The sequence below is a fragment of the Harpia harpyja genome, chromosome 4 (genome assembly GCF_026419915.1).
Source record: "Harpia harpyja isolate bHarHar1 chromosome 4, bHarHar1 primary haplotype, whole genome shotgun sequence".
Lineage (NCBI taxonomy): Eukaryota > Metazoa > Chordata > Aves > Accipitriformes > Accipitridae > Harpia > Harpia harpyja.
In genome coordinates, this window is record NC_068943.1 from 19405198 (window position 1) to 19427983 (window position 22786).

The following is a 22786-nucleotide window of genomic DNA, read 5'->3' on the forward strand; positions in this document are numbered from 1 at the left end:
TTTAAAATAATTTCTCTTTTCTTCTTAACGTAAGTTTCCCATCCAGTTTATAGAGCTGGAATTCCGTAATTCTCACCAGCATGCACAATGGGCATCTCTCTGATGCTGAGGCTTTCAGGATTCCACTCTCTATGTTTGGCTGTTACCATCTACTTTTTTCATATGAAATACACTATGTAAGAGCACTTTATTTAGAGAGAGAGGACGCTACTGAGAACTCTGGGCACAGATGTTAAAACAGTTTTAGCCTGTCCTGAAAGCCAGAAGCAGAGGAAAAGCTGGTAGATTTTCATAAGTTCTTTTCAGAGTTGGAAATCATTTCAGATACTTCTCCCTCTTTGTTCTGCCACTGCCTTCAAGAAGGTGGAATTAAGAGCTTATTTACAATACAAAAGAGGTTGTTCATTGTCAGCCTGGGTGCATCACTATTATAACATGACAAAAGAGCTTCCATTCCTGAGTTAGTACCCCTGTGCGGTGCATGTACCATGTGAACATGCTAATTCAGATATCTTAGTACTATGCTCCACTAAATGAAATAAAGAGACCCATAGTCATCACTGAGTATGATCCGTTTAGGTTTACTCAGGTGAACAGAACTACATCTTTCTGAGCATGCTTGAGATTCTTTGTATGCTCTGATGAATTCATCATATTTTCAAGTTTTTCTATGCAGCAATAAAAAGTACAAACAGTGATAGGGTGGATTCTGTATTATATGAAAGCGGCTGGGACAGCTGCTGATGTCCTACTCTGCAGCTGATTTCTACCCCTAATTCAAGACTTGGCAGTAACTTTTGGGACCAACCACTGAACATGTTCAGTAGAGTTCCTACTGATAACCCTGTCACTGTTGATGTGGGCCAGATTTCATCAGTAATCCAGCTGGGAAGGACTCAATCCAGTAGATGCTTTGCATTCTTTAGCAATATGTACTCTGACATTAAATCTAGGTTTTGATTAAAAGGTGAATGTTTATGTTGTGAGATCAGCTTGCCTCCCTAATTTGATTTTAATAGGAAGTGGAACAATGGGGGGAAAAAAAAAAACAACTGGCAAAATATTTGATAAAAACTGATAGAAGGTAAGAGAACTAGTAGAACTCAAAGTGAATTTTATTCTGTCATGTCCATCAGGATCTATTTTTTAAATTTTTGTGTAAAAATAGAGTCCTTGAAAGAAAGAAGGAAAGAATGTTTAATTGAAATTGTTTTCTTCTTTAAAGAACAATACAAAACATGTATTGTTTTGAGGCTTACTTTATTTTGCTGAGATGTTAATGTCTAAAATGTTTTAAACTTTTATAAAGTAGGGTGTTTTAATCAAGTAGGTATAAAGGATGTTGAGATAATTTTGTAGTAGTTATTTATGAGCATAAAACTAATTTTAAAGGAAATAAATACATACCTAGAAATAGAATTCCAAAGCAGCAGATTCATTGCATTTCCTTAGAAACGGCAAGAATACAAGTATATATCTTCACTATATTTTCACTATCTGAGGAAAGAAACTCATTTTCCCTAGCATTAGCCATCTAAGAAGTTAGCTATCAACGAGGTGATTCATCCGCTAATATGTCTGAAATGTAGCTGTTGAAATCTTAGCAAGTCATCTCCTTTCATAGCCAGTGGAAAGTAGCAGACATCTCTAGAGAGTGATACATTTCAGTATAAGATAGGCCACATGAATCACCCTCTGGAAATGCCCATGTCTCTTCATTGACTATAGGCAACCTAGATGAAGAGTTTGGACTGAATGCTTAAATTTTGGAAGGTTAATGTTAAAGGAGATGGGTGAAGCTGTCAGTGTAGGTAAATTATTTTAGAAGTGTGGATGCAAAACTGTGTCTGTACATTGTCCAGTAGATGAATCTGTGGAAATGATTGATATGTTTTAAAGTAAGCTTTTGAAGAAGCTTAGTATGTTCTGGGTATAGTAATAAAAAGAAATAAGAAAATTTGTATTTCTTCATTTGCACAAAAAGTTGTATATCCCACACGTACAATTTAGCAGGCAATCAAATCACATTTTAGTCAAGGATTGAAACTTACGATATCCCTCTGGATTCACTGTGAATTGTGTCTGTTACTGGGCTCTGGTAGCTGGGTTCATGAGATAATGTGTACATATTTTAGTGCACTTAAAAGACTGATAAATCTTTTCCTGTGATAATGAATTAATATGCAATTTAAACAGCCAAAGACATGGTATTTCATGATGTTAACTCCAATAGGATTGCTAGTTTTAGTTTTAGCGTAAGAACAGTCCTCTGGTGCTGTAAACAAGGATAAATTAGTATAAATATTTTGCTTATTTAGAATGTTCCAAAGAACTAATCTTACTCTTACTAGAGTTTTCTGAAGTAGGCTTACTACTATCATCCTGCTCCCTGTAATCTGCTAAAGCTACAATGCCAGATTCTTTTAGAACTTGCATCTGCAATGATGCAGGTAACTGCACTGTTTCCTCTAAAAAATATACACTATTCCCAAAATAGCAAAAGTCCTGAAAGACTTTATTTTTCAAATCTGAATCAGCATTACGTGAACTTGGAAATGTAGCTATCCAAACTGGTCAGTGCTGAATTCCATCTTCCCTTGCTAACTCTAATATTTCCTCCTTAAAAATACATCTTCAAATATCTTATTTGGCACAATGTCTATTTTTTTTTCAGTTTTATATGGGAGGGCTTTAATCTCAAAATACATAATGTCCTGCAGTAATTTTCAGCGTGTTGAAATGCTGAGAGAATCAGAAATATTTGTAAAGATCAGATGTGTCTGAGCTCTCTAATCTGTAGTAGTTTTCCACATCCAGTTTCATTTATTAAATCTAGATGTAATTTTTCATATCATTGTCAGAAAGAAAATGCTGATAATTGTAATGTCCAGTTATATATGTTTAAAAGAATGAATGTTCAGTCTGAATAGTAAATCCTAACACCTTAATTATACTAAAAGTTTATTGTCCTTTTGTTTTTATAATCTTTATTTTTTCCACAGACACCAGACTAAATTTGACTGCATATCTGTTAAAGGGAAAACTTATATTCATTTTTGTGTCAGTAAGGAAATACCTTATAATCCTTAAAAAAATTCACTTATAGATGATCACTTCTTAGACTACAGATTGCTTTAATTTTATTTTGTCAGTGTTTTGAGTCTCCTAATCCATATTTGCCTACTGTGTTTCAAAAGGGAATCAAATTGGTTTTGTGGTACATTAATGTTTTATGCAATATTCCGTAGAGAGCATTAAATAAAAATAAAAGAAAAAGGTTGACCTCTAACACTTACACCCATTTCTTATGTCAAACTGGGAGATGTTGAAAGCCCTATGTGGTCGTAACCCTTCTATCTAACTGTGACCCTCCTTAACATTAAGCAGGTGACTCGATTAAACATAAATCAGGCATAAAATGCCCTGCATGAGGCAGCACAGTGAATCAAGCAAATTATCAAATGGCAAAACTCATTCTGTGCTCTGGGCAATGTAAGGTGCCAGCACTTATACATCAAAACTTCACTCAATGTAAGATTGATTTTATTTTATTTTGTTTATTTTAATTCCCTACAGCAAGCTGTGTTAGTTGTGTAAAACGCTGTCTGCATCATTGCATTCCTAAGAAATGTTTTTCCTGTTTAGCAAAGGCCGATCACAATCTTAAGCAATGTAATCTATCTAAGACTAGCTATACTGCACTTTGTAGTGGGTTCTAGTGGAGCTGATACTTTGTTCGGTAATACTGAAACTTAAGCTTCTGTGATTGTATAGATTTTTTTCTGTTTGTTTGTGTGTATACACACACTATCAACTTTATCAAAAATATGAGCACCAAAGGGATAATGTTATAAAATTGAATCACCAGTCACCATTGAAGATATTTTCCAGTTTCAGTAAAGATGCTGGGATTAAAGCATGTAAGTCCAATCTTAAGGCAAGAATGAATTTTTATGTAAGATGATACATGTCTTCCTTTCACAGTTGCTTTTTATGCTGCCTTAAAACATGTCAAAATAATCCCCAGCAGAGGAGCCTAAAAGGAATGTCAGCTCTGTGGTTATGTAAATCGAATTGAGTGCTTTACAGCAGGTTTAAGATTTTTATAACTCAGGAGTTGTTAACAGCCAGCTGGTTTGTATCTGCTTTTTATGGTTATTCTTGTCATAGGCAGCCTCCACAATTTTTAATTATATTTTATGGTATGTGTCTTCCCTCCTCTTGAATCCCACAGCCACTCTTTGCTTCAAAAGATATTTTCCACTGGGAAGAGGAGAAGCATTGCTTTGGGACTCCATCATTAGAAATACTGTTGTATAATTACCTCCTGGTAACAACAGTGGAGTGTGAATCTCCATCACAGATCTTTAACTTGCAATGCCAGGATGGAAATCTGTAGTATTCTGCATACCCAGTTAGGATGTGATGCCTGCAGCCCTTAGCTCACACTGTTGTCTTCTGTTTTTAAAAGAACTGATTTACAGTTTTTATTGCATTCACAATGCAAATTCCTCTTTGCTTCACACTTCAGGTTTGAATAGATGCTTTGTGCTTTACAGATTTGATTACATTCTGTGTTCTGGATCACCACTCATTTTGTAACATACGTTCTCAAAAATGCTGTATTTTTTATTTATTTTAGTGACTGTACTGGACAAACATAATCTTTTAAGTGTTTTTATAGCAGTGTAATTTCAAGACTATAGTCTGATTGCCATCTGGAGTAGAAATAATTTAAAATATACAGAAGAGCACTATTCTCTGTCTGAAAATGAAAACACCATGCCTGACAGCCTGAAAAGCCAGTGCCTTATTTTGTTAGACTTTGAGAAGTTATGAAATATTAAGTTATATATAACTGCGAAGATGTTACCAGAAACTATGTGTTCTTGAATGTTTTACAGCATTTTGTGAGTGTCCTCACTCTGCAAAAGGAAACAGACCACTCTCTAATTGTCTTTAATGGTAGATCCTCCTATGAAACACCTCCTCTCCTTGCAGATGTAATGATGTAAGAGCGAGAGTCTTAAATAATTGATCATATGGAGAAAGCTGTTTGTAGGATGGTTAAAAGACTGTTAAGCTTGACAACCGTAAGATAACAGAAAGACAACTATAAGCTTTTTTTTTTTAGGTGAGGTTGAGAAAATTAACACTTGTTTTTAGTTACAGTCTAAAACAGTTACAGTCAATCTCACTTGAAAAGCCTATTTTGAAAGTGTAAAGGAAATACTTTATGTTTTTGTGTTGTATTCCAAGAATTGATTTGTGTAATCCAGTTTCATTATTTTAACAGACTGAAATCAATAGAAGTATTATCATCATACCTAATATATTCAGACATTATGACTCTTATGGATCTTCTTGTATTACACAATATTATATTTAAATTTGAATGTTAAGTGTTTATTCTGACCCACTTAGGGTCTAATGCCTAATGTCAGCAGCTTCTGAACTACAAATTCAAATAGCTCTCTCTACTCTTTATATTAATTTCTAGAGCTACACAGGAGCATAACTAAACATAAATACACAGGATCAATAGTTATTAACAGAATTGGTTTATTTGGTAGAATTTTCTTTTTTAATATAATTCAGTAGAAAATTCAAACATCCTCAAGGCAGTTCACTTTGAAACTACAAGGTTGCTGAAAATAAAGTTTGAGTATTGGTAAAAATGTACTGATCTTACCAAAATATATTTTGGACATTTTATCATATTATTATTTTAGATTTTTTCCAATATTCATCTTATTTCAGTAAGTTAAGAATGCATAGGAAGACTGAAGGTGCAAATAATAATAACAACAATGACAACAAAAATAGAGAAGATACTGCTTCCAAATGCATGTGATAGGGGTGCAATCAGTGCAGAAATGATACAAGAGGAATAGCATATACTAGAACTGCAAGATACATATTATATTATTAGCCCCTCCTCACACACATTAGAGACACATAGATACATAATATATTATTTTTTTAAAAAATAAACAAGAAAACCCATAGACCATATTAGGTACATACAAGATATTTCATGTTTTAGGAATTATAGCATTGCAGTTACACTTCATGGCCTCACCTCTCACTTACTTACCCCAGCCAGAACTGCCTGTATTTGCTAACCGTGACCCACAAAATTAATCTCAATTTCTTTCTTATCTAGGGCTGTTGAGGATAGCGTGTGCTGTTTAATGATATTTATTTGTTCAGGGTTCCAAAATACATCTACAGATGATACCATGGAAACTAAAATGAATATATTGAATTTTAATTACTTGTAGCTGTATTTTAACAATTCGAAATACAAATAATTCTATATTGAAAAACCTCTGCTTTAAGAGAATACTGATCCTGCCCTGAAGTCTATGTTTGGCTCCTAGTGAAGCTCTCAGAAAATGGAAAGATACCTGCATATTTCAGTTAGTTACTAGTATCTCAAAGAAGATACTCTTTGGGTGTTAGTGTGTAGTCTGCAGTTACTTGACCTGCTTGGAACAATTCATTTGAACAAATAAAAATGCACAGTTTTGACTTAAACTTAATTAGAGAGTTTCTATAGTTGTCAGATATTATCCATAAAGGTATTTGAGAGGAACAAACTCTGTGCCAGGATTGACTGAACCGATCAATCTGGAAAAACACATCAACAGCTGAAGAGGCTGTTGTTCACGTAAGGATTTAATGCATTAAATTATGCTAGATGGACCTTTGCATGAGAATTTTCCCCAACATTAATACTTCTCTGTTTAAAACAAACATTAATTTTCTCTTTTTTGTGTGTGCACACTTCATTTTGGATTAGAAACAAAGTTGAGAATGGTGCTTTTATGAAATATGTTCTTAACTCTAAATGAATGTAGAGATAAAGAATGATGTATTTTCCTACTGTATCCTTGAACAGGTAACCTGTTGTAAGAGTTCTCAAATATACACCTGTTTTTTCCTGTCTGTAAAGGATGGAAAGACTATTAGATAATCGTATTGTTCCTCTTTCTTTTCAGGCCATTTTTTTAAATGTTTGATTGCTTTATGGTACAATTAGATTAGAAGTATATTTTTTTTAATCCTTAATATCCTGTTTTTCAGAATACGACTTCCTTTACAGTCAACAAAAAAATAACTAGTCACATTTTACAAACATAAGGTAAAATCATTATATTCCCTCTTGTGATTGTCAGTGATTTAGAAAGAGTACATTTCACATTTAACTAGCTCAGGTAGTAACAGAAGGATGGGCATTTTTTGAAATTTAATTTTAATAAAGCCCTAAGTAGCTTTCAGGAAATGAAGATTTTTTTGACAAATCATCATATATTGAGAGGTTTTTTTATCTTTTTTTGAGACTTGCTAAACCCTTGATCTTATTCCTTCCCTGCTTCAGAATTTCAATTGACCATAAATTAAATTAGATTTCAAATTAGTAAAAACCCTTGTATCTGTTAAATTGATGGTTTTACCAAAAAACCTCCAGCTGAACTAATGAAAATCCTAAATGTTTATTTCCTATTCATCAGTGCTTCCTGGGCTTAAAAGTGTATTGTGACCTTTTAAGCTGCATGTTTCACTTAACATAGTTTGTTTGTGGATTTTTACTCATGTACACTTTACATTGAACTGCTGCCCTCACTTCTTAGGCAAGTTTAGTTTGCAATTTATGGACTTTGTTTTACGTTATAGATTTAGAACCAGGGCTGATAACAATATTAATGCGTGCTTGGCACTTTCTTTTTATTTTCATAGCTTTGTACAACTCTTGGCTGATTTATATTAGTAATCCTTCTGTAAGGTAAGGAAGTATTATCTCCATCTAATAGGTAGATGGGAATAAAATTAAAATGTAGATGACATACCTGATACCTTCTGGTAATATCAGAATTAAAATTCAAGAGCCTCTAATTTCTTCTGTTCTTTTCTTAGAACAATCATATTTTTAACTAAAAGGGTGAACTACTTCAAAACTCATTCAGATATTATTCAGATATTTTCTTTCAGCACCTCTTTTCAGATTCTTTTTGCTACCCACTAAGGATTTCTGTGGAAGCGATGCTCAGCAGATGTGGTTAAGCAGAGGTCTTGTAGGTGTGGGGTAATGATCTGTTTGGATTTAATTTACAAGTAACTGAAGATAAATCGTAAGAAAATGGCAGACAGGAGAATCAGACAGGCCATCAGCTGTCTAACCAAGTGACTGACCTAGGGGCATCTCTAAAGCTGCCAAAATAACTGTTTATAGAATCTGTCAAAAAGCCAAATCCTACTGCTAGAAAAAATACCTTCCATAATTTTGCATCTGGGCCTTTTGTATGAACACACAGGATGCGAAAAAGAAAGTAAATACATGGTGAAGTGTTTTGTGCTAATGACATTCTGCAGATATTATTGTTTCTGTTAACATTTGTGTGAAACACTTGATGCTAGTGAAGGACTGATTTGGAGATAGCACAAAGGTAGGAGCTTTGAATTGGACTAAAGTTTAATGTTTTGGTGCTTATATGGTAGCTTGAAATAAAAATGTTGGTTAAAATATCTCTTTGCTAAAAGGTAAGATTGAGGTGAGCTGATGCTGCAACTGGATGCAAAAAATATTTGATCCTATTGACAAAGTTGATATTTCATAGAATCATAGAATGTTTTGGGTTGGAAGGGACCTTTAAAGGTCATCTAGTCCATCCTTTCTGCCATGGGCAGGCACAACTTTCAGTAGATCAAGTTGCTCAAAGCACTTTTCAACCTGAACTTGAACATTTGGCCCTAGTGATGGGGCATCCACAGCTTCTACGGGTAAACTGTTCCAGTGTCTCACCACCCTCATCGTAAAAAAACTTCTTCCTTATATCCAATCTAAAATGACCCTCTTTCAGTTTAAAACCACTACCCCTTATTCTGTTACTAGAGGCCCTGGTAAAAAGCCTCTCTCCATCCTTCTTATAAACCTCCTTTATATATTGAAAGTCTGCAGTAAAGTCTCCCTGGAGCCTTCTCTTCTCCAGGCTGAACAACCCCAACTCTCTCAGCCTTTCCTCATCCATCCCTCAGATCATTTTCATGGCCCTCCTCTGGACCTGCTCTAACAGGTCCATGTCTTTGTTGTACTGCGGGCCCCAGAGCTGGATGCAGTACTCCAGGTGGGATCTCAGAAGAGAGGAGTAGAGGGGGAGAATCGCCTTCCTTGACCTGCTGGCCATGCTTCTTTTTATGCAGCCCAGGATACAATTGGCTTTCTGGCAATCTGTTAGTTTGGTGTAGAAATGGCAACAGAATATTCATTTAGGAGATTGGAAGCATGAATCCATGCAAAATTCCTGTGTATCATCAACATTGTAGCAGGCAATCTTTTTTCCATGCACTGAAGCCGTTTTATAACTCATTTTGTATTTCATGCTCTTTCATATGAGGAATATCCATCACTTATGCTTGAATGGTAGCAGTTTCCAACGAAAGTGGAACGTTTCACTAAATTTCACTAAAGTTTTCCTACAATGTAAGCTTTCTTACAACAAACATGAAAATAGAAGAAACCTACTTGTAAATATTTTTCTTCAAAAGCGTGGTGAGTTGAGACAATGCTATAGTGCCACTTTTGAAGTGTGTTTTCTGTAGTTGAGAAGGACAGGGTGTCAACAGCAAAGAGAGAAAAATGTAAATACAAATGCATGTACAGTCTGCAGATTTGATTGTGGTACTACATTGTGCATATATGAATGTCTCCATAGATGATATGGCATCTTTATTAAATATTGTTGCTGGAAGGACAGAATTGTGTTGATTCATCTACCTTTATTATGTGAAACCTCACTGTATACCACCCATTGGTTAGAATGCAGCTTAGATAAAACACCGTTCTCTTGTGGCCTGTTACTGCCATTGAAAATCTGTTCTAATAGATGGAGGAACTACTCTTTTTCAAGCTTGGCAGAGAAATATAGCATGTGACTAATATATCCAATTAAAGAACAGAAGAAACAAAGAGAATGCTAGAAATGTCTCATAAACTTCTTGAACCACTGGCAGAAAAAATTTCCTTAATTTTATGGGCTGTAAGTGCATCACAAAATTAAATTCTACACTAGGTCTGCCTGCTTTTAAAAAGTAATTCCTGTGTTTCCAAAACTGAGCATATGTTTTAACGTGTCTTAACTAGTGATTAAGAACTCAATTTTAAAGAAACTCAGCAATGCAGTGTAAGGAATTGCAACAAACCCAGTCGTTTCCCCTTGTTTCCTCTCAAGCTTAGGCATGCCAAACAAGCTTGGAGTTCTGTACATCAGCATTCCATGTGGCACGTTTCAGAGCTCATGTGTTCTTCACTTCACTTTAGAGTGGCCACCAAGCTCTTTGGGCTGTGTAGCAACAAATGCTGTAAATTATAATCACTAGTTTAGACTTGAAATCTTATTAGCTACCTGTATGACTTCCAAAGTGACTTCAAATCAACATTAGTATCAAATCATTAGAATGTGCATGCTCTTCTGATTTCTAGGATAAAGTAATACCAAAACTCCTGTTCCATTTTCCAAATGATGCATACGGAAAATTTTAGTCTAGAAGTTACAACACTGAAGACTAGTAATGTCTAGAAAATAACAAAGAAATGCACATATACTACTTATCAGAAACAGGCTATGCATATTTTTATTTGAAAAATTAAAGATATTCTCTCCATGTGCTTCATCTCCAGTGTTGATACTCTCATTGCTAATCTCTATTGAAATTGCATCTTGCAGTTGGTTGGAAGTTAGATTACTCGTGGTTGGCATAAAAAAGTGAGTTATTATCTAGATGCTAATTAAATTTTTGTCAATTATTTTTATCATTCACTTTGTGCTAAACATGCAGTCCATCTTGCCAGTCTGAATGTCAGAGAAGTCTAAAACTTGGAATTTAGAAATTATAAGAAAGAAGGTCATAACCCAGAGGAATGAGAAATTATAAAACACGTGTCCCATCCCAGTCTTGTGCAAGTGTTGACAAGGTGGAGGAAAGTGATTTCCTGTAAGAGATAAATTTGTGAAAATCCTACTTTATTGATAGCCTGTTCATTAATGGCTTGAGAAAAGATTAATTATCTATCATCTGCTGCAAATTATAATCTAGTTCTCCCTACAAAATGTGGAATCTGTGGAATACAGTTATATTTTGTCTATTGATTGATGCCACCAACTTGAGAGGAGCATGGTAACATAAAATTTTGTCTTCTACAAAGTGTTGTTAGCAATGTACATATAATGTCTCATTTATACATGATATCATGAGGATTTCTTGGGGTTCTGCCAAAGACAATCTTGGGACCCCCTTAGGCTTGCATATTTGGTGACCTTTGAATATTTGTCTGTAATGAGGTAGACAGTGATACCAGTCACCTGTTGGCTTCAAAGATTATACCTTTTGAAAGCATGTGTGATCACGTATGTAAATCTGAATTTACAAATGGCTGTGGTTTTTCATAATATAGACTGCAATTACATTGATATGATAGGGACTGTAGAAAAGTTACTGCATATTTGTTTTCATATTGTAACCAAATACAATAATTATGTATGCATTATAAATACCACATTTTTCCCTTTAACGTTATTAACAGTCTTCAGATATTTACTTTTTGAGTACCAGGCAATTCTGAGGTACAAAACAAAAGTATTCAGAAATGTCACTCTCTGATAACACTGTGGGCTTGAGAGAACTCCCTTGATTTGGGGTGATAATTTGATGTTGCTTTGACTGAGCACTGGCACAAGACACAAGTGCACATCATCCCACTGTTGTGCCATGGTTTGTATTGGAAAGAGATACGGGTGCCTTCAAATGTAAGAAGCCACCAGAATACGATTTGTCTAGTGCGTTGGTCAGCTCTCAGGGTGCTGCCCGTGGGATTTAGTGTCCTGTTGCCTGGTGCAACAAGTAGAACATAGAGGTGAGAGAGGGCTGTCTGTAAGAATTGACTGCCTTTTAATCTGAAAGCAGGACTACACAGTTTTCCCCGTAAGTCGTTATCACAGCTACTTTGTACAGTATCACAGTCCTGCATCACAGTACAATACTCTGCTATCACTGTGCTGTAATAGTACATTTAGCCCCATGCCTTGCCTCTGGCGCAGCATAATGCATAATGGATCTGATGAAACTTAAAAAAGAAAAGAAAAAAAAAGGGAAAAAAGAGCCCCAAAGCCACAGTGCAGCTCTTGAAGTTACAACACTTCAAGTGAATAGAGGGATGGAGGAGGAGAGTGGACTCTCCTGACCCTTTCAGGTGAATTCTTTATATTTTGAAACGTGAAAATTCTCTTACCCAACTTTCTGTGTTAAAACAATGGTATATATGCCTTGAGCTAACCAGTGGATTTCTGGGATTTTTTCCAGCATTATATTGACTTCTGTCATTATAATGCTTGGTGCAACCTGCTTTGCACACTGCCAATACAGAGAGGCAACCAGAAGAATATTACAGAATTTGTCAGTATATATTGTAATATGAAGGTTTCTGATTTCTTTTTTTTTGGGGGGGGAAACAATATCTACTTTAAAGCTAAATATGACAGAACAGAATCAAAATTGTTCTTTAAAGATATTTTAATTTTTATTTATACATGTAGCATATTCTTATGCTGTTAATGAACAATCCTATGAAAACTTTGTTTAAAATATCTTGAAATAGTAAGTTTATATTTTAAAGGTCTACTGAAGATACACTAATGAGCAGCTATGATAATACTTCATCTTAGGCAGAGAAGGCAATTGTTTGCAGCTAAAGCCCTGCATTCCTTTCCTTCTCTTTTCATGAGTAGGAATAATGCTGTTTTCATTTCTTGGGGAAGGCAGGAGCCTGAAATAAGTCTGTAGCTGACTATTCTTTTCCACCGAAAGTACAACTCTAATCTTTCATTCTTTGGGCAAAAATGTTGCTTTGGGACAAAGCCATAAAGGCCACAAAGGCTTTGATACCACATTGAGTAAATATCAGTAAGCTGTTTCTTCAGTATGTGGACCCAATGCAGAGAACAGGTCCCTCTGCGGGCACATCCATCCTATCAGAAGGGTATAAAAGCTAAAACTGCACGGCCGCAGTCCACAGATTTTATACTGAACTTGTTCTGATGCCACGAATACTTACACACATGACTAAGTTAAATTTCACACACATGATTAGGCATTTGGACTATAGTGGGTCTATCGGAAAGGATTTGGCAATTCTGTTTGCAAGGCTGAGCTCAGAAGTTGCAGGGAGACGTACTTCCACAGGGCCATCAGGCAGCCTCGACAGTGTTTAGATATTAGTTTAATCAAAGAACTGTGTGCCATTACCCCAGGATCTGTGTCAAGCTGTGGATTAGGTTTATAAAAAAAACTACAAAAGCTCCTGCTGGTTGAAAGATTATGAGTATTTAGCTACATTACCGCCGTTACAGGCATGAACACGTCCTTTCAGTATTTTGGAATTGTAGCAGTGTTACAATTAATTAATTGTGTCTGTCTAGTTATAAATTAGACTAACGTTAAAGGCTAAGCTTTTATTAAGTACTACTGATTTTCTTACTTTTTTTGACTGTATAACTTAAACTGAAATACCTTTCTCTAAACTGAACTCAAACAATATGTCAATAAAAGACATTGTAGTTAGTCAAATCTAAGAATATTAAATCAAGAAAATTCATGGAACACCAATAACTACCAGTAACTGTCATTATGTTAAACCTTTTAATTTCTCATAACAGCAAGAATAGTATTGTGAGAACATGAGATAATACACACAAAAAGAAGAAAGGAACTTCTGTTTGCAAAAAGTGCAGGGAAGTTGTTCCCATAATAAGTCATTCTATTAAACAAGAGCCATTATTGCACTCTAGCAATGCAAATGTAAAACAGAAAGTCTGTTAGGAACCAAGCATCTTTGTTAGCATAATATATTGTTAGTATATATATTTTCCCTTCCCACATTTTTTTTTTTTTTTGAACTGCATACTATTCAGTTAAAGAGATTGTGGATCAAGATTCAACACTTAAGGAAAAGTATTTTTTATATTGTTCAAAGCTGACCTCTGCTTTTAGAAAGGCTTGATCTGCACTTTTTCATCTGTTTAGAAGCATACATTTTTGGTTAAGAAATTGAAGACAATCTCTTTGTCTTTTTCCTAAGCTGGGGAGGTTGAGATAAAAAAGAATGCCTGCTTTAAAAGTCACACATGGCTGTAATTTAAGATTTTTTTTTTACCTCATTGTCCATAACAGTTGAAAGAAACCTTCAATGAAAGTTTATTAACTAGGCCAATGCCTGAGGCAATAAAGGTTCATTTATTACCAGTTTCTTGGCTGTTTTTCTTCTTCTATTTTTCCGTTAAACTCATAGCGTAAGATAATACTTCACAAAATTAAACCTTTGACCTTCTGTGGAGTTAAGTCGCCTTTGATTAGATAAAGTAACAATTTATGGTCCAGCATGAGGTTGCACATGAAATGAATAATGCAACAGACTGAATGAGAACTGAGAATCTATTGCTTTTGAAAAGGTGACTGTTGTTTAAGAAAGAATGTTCTCTCTTAATTGTATTGTAGTATGCGTTCCAGTAGGATTTTAAACTGTTGCTGAAAAGCACAATATAGCAAGGCAGTTATGCAGTATACATTGTTTAGTTCTCTCACAATCGCATCAAGCCAATAATAAATTCACAGATTACAAAACCCTGTTAAACTATAACAGTAATTTGTTGTGGTATTTGAAATGCACTTTATGATTTCACTTTTTACTCTTCAGTACAAAGGAATAAATCCACAATAAAGAATAACTTTATGGAATGTAAGTCCATCAGTTCCATACATGGTAAATATTAGTGATAAAATAATTACATTTACACATTTTTTTTGCAACATCATTGAACCTGCCAGTAGTTCTCATTCAAGAAATACACTCTTAAGTTTTATCAGCTTTTAACAAAACAAATCAAGAGGACACTACTTCTCTCTAGTCAATGTTTTAATTCTGCAACTGTGTTATTAATTGAGGGGACACATTGTAAGTAAAAAGATTTTTAGATTAGAAGATTGCTGTGGAAATTTAGCTCTTTTGCTTGTTTATTTTAAGTGCAACACCCAGACCTCGAAATTCATATTGCAATTTAGGAGTAGTTACAGGAAAAAGGTCTGATTAGTGTGATGAACAACAGATGGTTTGAGCCTCACATACACTGGTTTTCTCCCAGTGCAAGACTGGCAATTTCATTTTAGTTGCACCAGTCTAAACCAGATCACATGGCTGAATTTTTCTAAGTATTCCTTCTTTAACAATATTTAAAGTGCAGTTAGTTACTTCACTTTTATTTACATGACTCCTTTAATAACAGCCCTTTTAAAGATGTTAAAAAATTATCTGGATGAGCAGTTTATGCTGAACCACACAAGCTGAGCAGGAAAATACAGCTAGAAGGGCCAGACAAGAATTTCTTGATTATCCCAAAATAACAGGTAATGAAATTTTTAGGGTATACCAATATTGTTGTATTGGATCAATCCAGGCAGATTAACAGAAATAAGGCTTCTGGATAACTGTGAGATTCCAGGCCTACATTATACATAAAGAATGCTACTAATGAAACTCAGTATATTTTAGCAGAACATTACGGTGTAGTCTGAAGTTCCCCTTTCTGCAATCCAGTCTATGTAATCAGACCTCTGTCCTCCTGCAGATTGCTTTCCCCTTCTTGTTTTATGTATCACACTATATAAAACACCCATTAGATCAGAGACTAAGGTTAGGATCCTATTTCATTTGAAATAACTGGGCAGCAGCATACTAAGCTACCAAAAACTTGTACCTGAACTGCTGAAACCTGTGAAACCACTGCAATAATCAGCAGTGATCGGGGTCAAGTCCTAGGAGGTAACCCTGCCTTTCTTTCTCGGGCAGAGTTTTTCAGACTTTAGTAAGAATTTCACCCAAGAAAGAGCCTCAGTATAAAAACTGGAATAAAGTCAAGAAAAGACATGAATTATTTTCAAGTCAGTACCACTGAAATAAAATATAAGAAAAAGGATTAAGCATTAATTTGAAATAATGAAAGGAGTACTTTCAGAATTTAGATGAAATCTGGACCTCCTCCCACGCAATAAATAAAGCGTTTCTGTAGAATGAAGTTTCCAGCAAATAAATTGAATTAAATGTAACACACTGCTGACAGTCGGGTTTTGGTTTTCTACCGGTTCTGTGATGGCAAAGGTAAGGTACCTTGAAAATTTTCTCAAAGTCCTAAAGAAAGGTGTTGTGAAAATATGTGTATATATTATTGGATTTTTTATGTACCCATAAATATATATATATGGTATATGTAAAGGAAGATAATGGTTATATGAAGGAAGTTATTAATTATTTATTGGAATAACTATTAGGAATGATAATTACTAATAGAAATAGTTATGAGAAGGAAGTTAAAAGTGAATTAAGATCAATTACTTAAATAACTGTAAGTTGTCCCAGGACCAAGTTTAGGCATAAAATTCACAAGTGTGTATTTTGAGACATACTTGAGGCTGAAAAAGTTACACTCATAGTTCTTTTTCTTTTTTCCTTCACTAATGGGATGTGTTGTAAGCTGCTCATGCCATCAAAACTGAAGGTTTTAAGAGCTCTCTCTTAAGGCAGGGAATAGTATTTGTTGGAAGGCAGAAACCCTGGATGTGATTTAGTGCCCACCAGTAATTCGTATACATTTTGAAAATCTGTCATGATATATGACAGCTCTCTCGGGCATTTTGCTTTTAAAACAGAATTGTTTTCTGAAGATGGTATGGTTTTTGTCATTGTTTTCCATTTCATTCACTCATTTTTCAGCATTAAAGACCACACATACTGGGCATACTTCTGGTCTCATTCTCACCCACAAAATTCTGACTTCAGCAGAGTTGCATGGGTGTAAATTAGACTAGAACTTGGCAGGAGAAAGCTTATGATTATATTTGGCAGAGGCAGCAGGCTGCAACTTTATTAACATAATTAACAGCTACAAACACACCCAACAGGCCAAAGTAATCTAGTGACAGAAGAGAGAAGGTCTTTGTAGGAAAGGATCATTCACGCTTTCTTTTGGTGTTCTGCTTCTTGTTCCTGAGTTCCTACTAAGGCTTGGAGAGCTTTCAATTGAGCTGTAATTCAAATTCATATGGCTCCTACAAGACACCTTGAACAGACTTTTGCTGATGAGTCTATAGGAACTGTCAGCAATACAGAGATTACTTCAGAAGCGTGATGGTTGAATTGAACTTTACTTTCTGATGTTTTGCTTTTTGAATTAAATTGTTGGACAAGATTAATTGCACGCAGTAAGAGATTTAAATGAATAGCTTCATAAAGCATTAAAGTTCTAAGTATGTCACATGGGAAAAAAGCTGTAAGGTTTAAATGAATAAATGTATTTAATGCATAAAGTGTCTAGGCTAATTTTTTAATTCCTTTACTAACATCTTTTATTGAAAAACCATACTTTATTCATCCATCTTAGTTATACTGCTGTGGTTGTGGTAATTTAATATTCCTGCTCTTCTCTAATCTTCTGGTTCAACAGAAGTAAACAATAGGTTTCATAAATTAAAAATACGCTCTTCAGAACATGCTTCTAAAGATAAAAAACAAGGCTGTAAACATTTATGACTGAAACAAACTAGATTGTTCAAATACTGCCATGATGTATCATGTATATCAATATGGCACTGATATCAGTTAGAATGCAAACAAGGTTTTAAATGATGTGCCCCTTCATTTCAGCTGGAGAATCCGCTTTACACCATCTGCCTATCAGATGGTTAGGAACCAGGACTGCGTATTAATGCCACATGTTCGATTTTCTTTCCTCTTGTAATGGTTAGATTCATATTGCTAATAGCTGTGCATGAGCACTGTCGATGAAATTTGTGTGACGATGGAGTGATGAGATATTTATAAAGCTGCCTGTCTCACTGCATAATCAGCAGGAAGAATGCCAGACATAAACAACTATCAATTTCAGAATATTAATGACAACTACTATTGACTTTAATCCATTGAATATTTTGGCCTGGATACTTTTTAACTGTTCTAATAAATATTTGTAAAGAATAAAAAGTATCTAAGTGGCTGTTCAGTGTGATCCTTATTATTTCTTCCATTTCAGTTGCCTTTATAGATGACTTCTGGTTACCTCATTTTTGAAGATAAAATTTCTTTAATGAAAAGTGTGCACCTTGGAAATTCCTTGGCCACTTGTTGTAAGAGTAAAGTGATATTAAATAATGTTTAGGTCAAAAGGCTTTCTTGAACAACCAATTAAAAAAAAATCCCAAGTATTTACCTAAGTATATACCCATTCCTGAACTTCAAAGTTTGGAATTTTAAAGTATACATATAGATACATAGCAGCTTATTAACCTCCTCTGTTTATAATATATTTGGCTGCCTTTGCTAATGAGATAAGTGAGATAAGTCGGGCTCTGTGCTAGAGAGAAGGTGTTGTCTTGTACCCTACCACAATATACCACAGTGCACCAGTGATTATAATGCAAGGGGCTCTAGTAACTGGCTCGGGATCTTCCTTGCTGCTTGCTTTGCTCTATCATGGCAGTCTAGTGGTAGCAGTAAAGCAGAAACTGTGCTGTAGGCTGGAATTGCTGTGAGGAATGGCATTAAGCTATAATTTTGAGGATTATTCCTTGCTTGCATTTCCCCCCCCCCCACTTACACTGGTGCTTATATGAGACACGCATTTCAGATTTGTATATAAATTAATTGCTGTACAGTAAAGTAATCATTTCAATTGCTTATGTGGTTGTATGAAAGAAGGAATGAAATTAGAAGTTTAATTTCTGCTTTTTTAAGTTATCACTTGTTATCAGAAGCATTATCTTGAGAAAATCACAGTAAAGAACCAAGCAATCTGTATTTTAGTTTTCCAGTCCCTATCCAAAGGTATGGCTTCCTCTAGAGAGAAGCATTATGTCTTGCTTTGGAGAGAGCACCAAAGCATGCTTTTTTGCAAATTTTGTAGCAAAAGAGAGTTTGTATTTTAGCGGTTCTGCAACCAGGTCATTACCCCAGTGAGACATAATATTTACAGGTGGGCTCACAAGTCCTATGTCCAGTGTCTGTTTAATGAGGTATTTACTCTTAATACTTGGAAGTACTTAAAAACTGCTGGTCTGGAAGTGGAGTCACAGCCAAAGGTTTGAGGCCTGCTGTTGTATTCATTGGTTATATTGTATTTGAATATTCCTCCGAAGGATTGTTCTTTAAAGATGCTAGTTTTAGCTTGCTAGTGATGTATATAAAAAAAGGAAGTATAGGTTATTGTATTGTTTAATGAACACAGGATGCAAACCAAAGTTCAGAGGTGCACCATCCCTTTTTCTGTGGCCTAATTTAGGGACTGTAACCAAATTTGTATAATGTATAACTTCATATCCTTCCTCTAAGTTAAAAATATCATTGGAAGCAATCCATGTTATTGTCAATACCTTCTTAAGATCAGAACATGCACAATTTGTAATTGTAGCAGAAGCCAAAATAAAATTAAACCCTCGTATTTATCCACCTTCTGATTTGATTTTTGGCTTTTGGTACATCTTCGTCTACCTGAAATAGCAGTTTTCTAAGTAATATTGTTCTGCCTATGCAGAATGTAATTATCACATACTTGGTAATTCTCGTTGCACTGGAGGTGTTAGAAGTCAGCCTGTGAGGAGGGTTGGGAGGCTGGAACTGTTTGCTAATCTTTATGCGGTCATGCAAAGAAATAAGGGAAAGCAACTTTGAGTCAAGCCATAATATATTCAAAGGCACCTCTTACGCCACCTCATTGCTTTCCTGATGTCCATTCACCTTCTGCCTTCCCCCCACTGGATTTTGCCTTCTGTCCCTCCCCATGGCTAGCCAAAAACATGGCAAGAGTGAACGCATTTGCCATTTAAGGAGGCAAAGGGGACAACAAGAGGCCCTTGGAAGCAGTGGTAATAGCAATATTTACCTCAGCAGCCTGGGATTATTTGCTTATTTGGTCTGTCCTGCTAAATTGCACTCCTCCTATGCTGGGCAGCAGCCTTGGCCCGCTGGAATAGTAAGTTGTGGAGTTAATTCCTCTTGAGATCCATAAGACACTTCACACCTCTCAGAGTAGCTGAAAATCAGACAAGCAGGCACCTTTAAAGTAATTACACTGAGTTTTTTCAAGCCTTCTCGATGGTCAGGGCAAGAATGTTGATTCAAAATGACTAAGGGTATGTTCTCCTCTTGTGGCATCACAGACTGAGGGCTGAGATTGTGTAATTGAATAAAACTTAGATGGTTTAATGCCTTCTCTTTCATTTCTTACATTTAATTCTCTTTAATTTCCATCTTTCCCCCCTGGATCAATCGTGTGGGGTAGACAGCTCTTGTGAAGTTTTGACACTGACTTCTCTCTGCTACCACCCAGGCTGTGGCAAAGGGATCTGAGTGGGTAGCAGCACAGTTTGGGGACCGGAGAAGAATTATCCTGCCTCAGGGAAGAGGGCAAAAACTTATGCTTGTGACTTTGATTAAAAGCTGTATCTAATTTTCAGTTTTGAAGCTATTACTGGACCATTTCTCTAATTGCTTTTGACAAAGAGAAGTTTTCTCATTTTTGTAGAACATTCTTGTAAATGGCTAGATGGCAGAAATTTGGTTTGGTCGGAAGAACGCTTGGATTGCCTGAAGGTGGCTTTGGGATTAGGATTAAATGGGTTTAGTAATTCCTCTTCTCGTTGATAAATACCTTAATGCCTTGAAGTCTGGGGAAAACAAAAAAAGTATTTTACTGATGTTCTGCATTACTAACCTTTCTTCTAAGAACGCTTTCTAAAATGACCACATCTCCTTGCTGTTATGTGTGAAATGAGAAATAAATGTCTTGAGTTCTTTCATCTGTTACTCATAAATAGAAATTATATACCTGTTTTTTCTGTTTTCTTTAGCATGTCAAACATGTGAGATCTAAAGGGTTTTGTTTGCTGAAATACAGTTATGTACATGTTCACCTGTTTATAGCCAGACACTTAAGACACCAGTTCGAAGCTAAGTTAGATTTCTGAAAGTATGTATTTGTAGTTGCACTTAGTTATGATTGTATTATGACTGCAGTTACTGGATACCAAGTTAAGATTTAGGTGGATATATAGGAGTAACTATCTAAATACGATGTGAAACATTTTACTTGAAAAAGCTGATAGCTTTCAAATCTAACAAGAGGAATAATATTCTGCAATGTTCTCTGTTCGTTACGTAGCAAGCATGAAGGAAGAGTAAGGGTCTTAGTCCCTACAATAATGAAGAATCATAGAAAAATGTATATTAAATTTTGTTCATACTTCTTTGCAGGCCTGACAGCAGCAGCTGCAGCAGCAGCAGCTGCCACCAACGCCGCCATAGCAGAAGCAATGAAAGTGAAAAAAATTAAATTGGAAGCTATGTCCAACTATCATGCAAATAATAACCAGCATGGAGCAGACTCTGAAAATGGAGATCTGAATTCAAGTGTTGGTAAGTCTGACACACAGCATTATTGTATGTCCATAATGCTCTGATGTTTTATTAAAATGGACATCCTTCTGGACTTCCTTCTGAAGTCCTTGATTTGGTGTAAAAAGTTGCATATTTGTTTTCCTTTTCTTACTGTTTTTAGTTTTATTTTGCATCTCACCTTTACACCAGCATTCAGCGTCGTTGTAACTATTACAAAAACATTCTTTCCTTTGCAGGTTACTTTTGCAGACTCCAGTTAATATTTTCCATGAAAGAAAGTGGTTTGATTGCTTAGAGTTCATTTTTCAAAGTACAGGTGGGGTGACAGATGATGGTGTCAAAGTGAAATTTAACAATGTCTCCTGCTCAGTGTGCTGGGTATCGACTTTAGGTAATTCAGAACACAAGCTTGAAAGCAAAATATTTCATACTTTCATGTGCCCTGTGACAAAAGGAAAACATACATACACAATAAATTATTGCCATGCTCTGCAGTTCCTATCATATTTTATTTTAATAAACACATTCTTAAAATGTAGTTAACGGGTTTTTCCATTTCTTAAGCAGCCATCAGCAACTCTTGTTCTTTCTCAAAAAAGAATTGTTTCGGTATACTTTATTCATTTGTTTGGACAATTTGTTTTGCTAAAGCATACTTCAAAGCTAGAATAACTTTTTGTTGTTGTTGATTAAATCTTTAATCATCTGTGTGTGTCTGCTGTAAAATGTTTTGTTATGCCATTTCATTGTATTGGCTCCTTTTATCATGTTGAGACAGTATTAACTCAGCAACAGAAATTCAATGACAAAGAGGTACGTTCAGAAGACTGCAGGCAAGATTGGTGTATATTGGAATAAAATGGCTTAAGATAGGGATTTTTTTGTTTGTTTTTATTTTGGCTTTTTGGTTTAGTTTTGTTTATTTTTTAGCTTTTCATCTCCTAAATACATTTGAAATGAGTCTTAGAGAGTTATGTACTAGCCTTAACATAAATAAATATGTGTTTGTGAACAGCATTTCTGTACAGTTCAGTAGGCATTGGTAGGCTATTATTTAGAAATAATGTGAATTGCAGTTCAAAGAACCGGTTCACCTAGGCACATGCTATTTTAAATAACAACAACATGTATGCACTACTGCATAAGGAGATGACCAGATGTTTGTTCTCCTTTTAAAGAAAGGCTTAAAAAAATCCCTCTGTGATGGCAAAGAAAATAGTCTTATATGAGTGTGTTAGTACTCAGATACCAACATGTGCAGTCACTAGAATATTAGTGGAAAGACTGTCCTCT

At 35.2% G+C, this 22786-nt stretch overlaps 1 protein-coding gene across 6 annotated transcripts in view; it reads left to right on the forward strand.

Moving 5' to 3' along the window:
- The window catches only part of DACH1 (dachshund family transcription factor 1), a 367060-nt gene that overhangs the window by 169659 nt on the left and 174615 nt on the right, over positions 1-22786 (forward strand). For all 6 annotated transcript variants that reach the window (XM_052786003.1, XM_052786001.1, XM_052786002.1 and 3 more), the window contains exon 3: positions 21350-21511. In XM_052786003.1, the coding sequence (XP_052641963.1) occupies positions 21350-21511 (162 nt within the window). The remainder of the gene's footprint in view (positions 1-21349; positions 21512-22786) is intronic.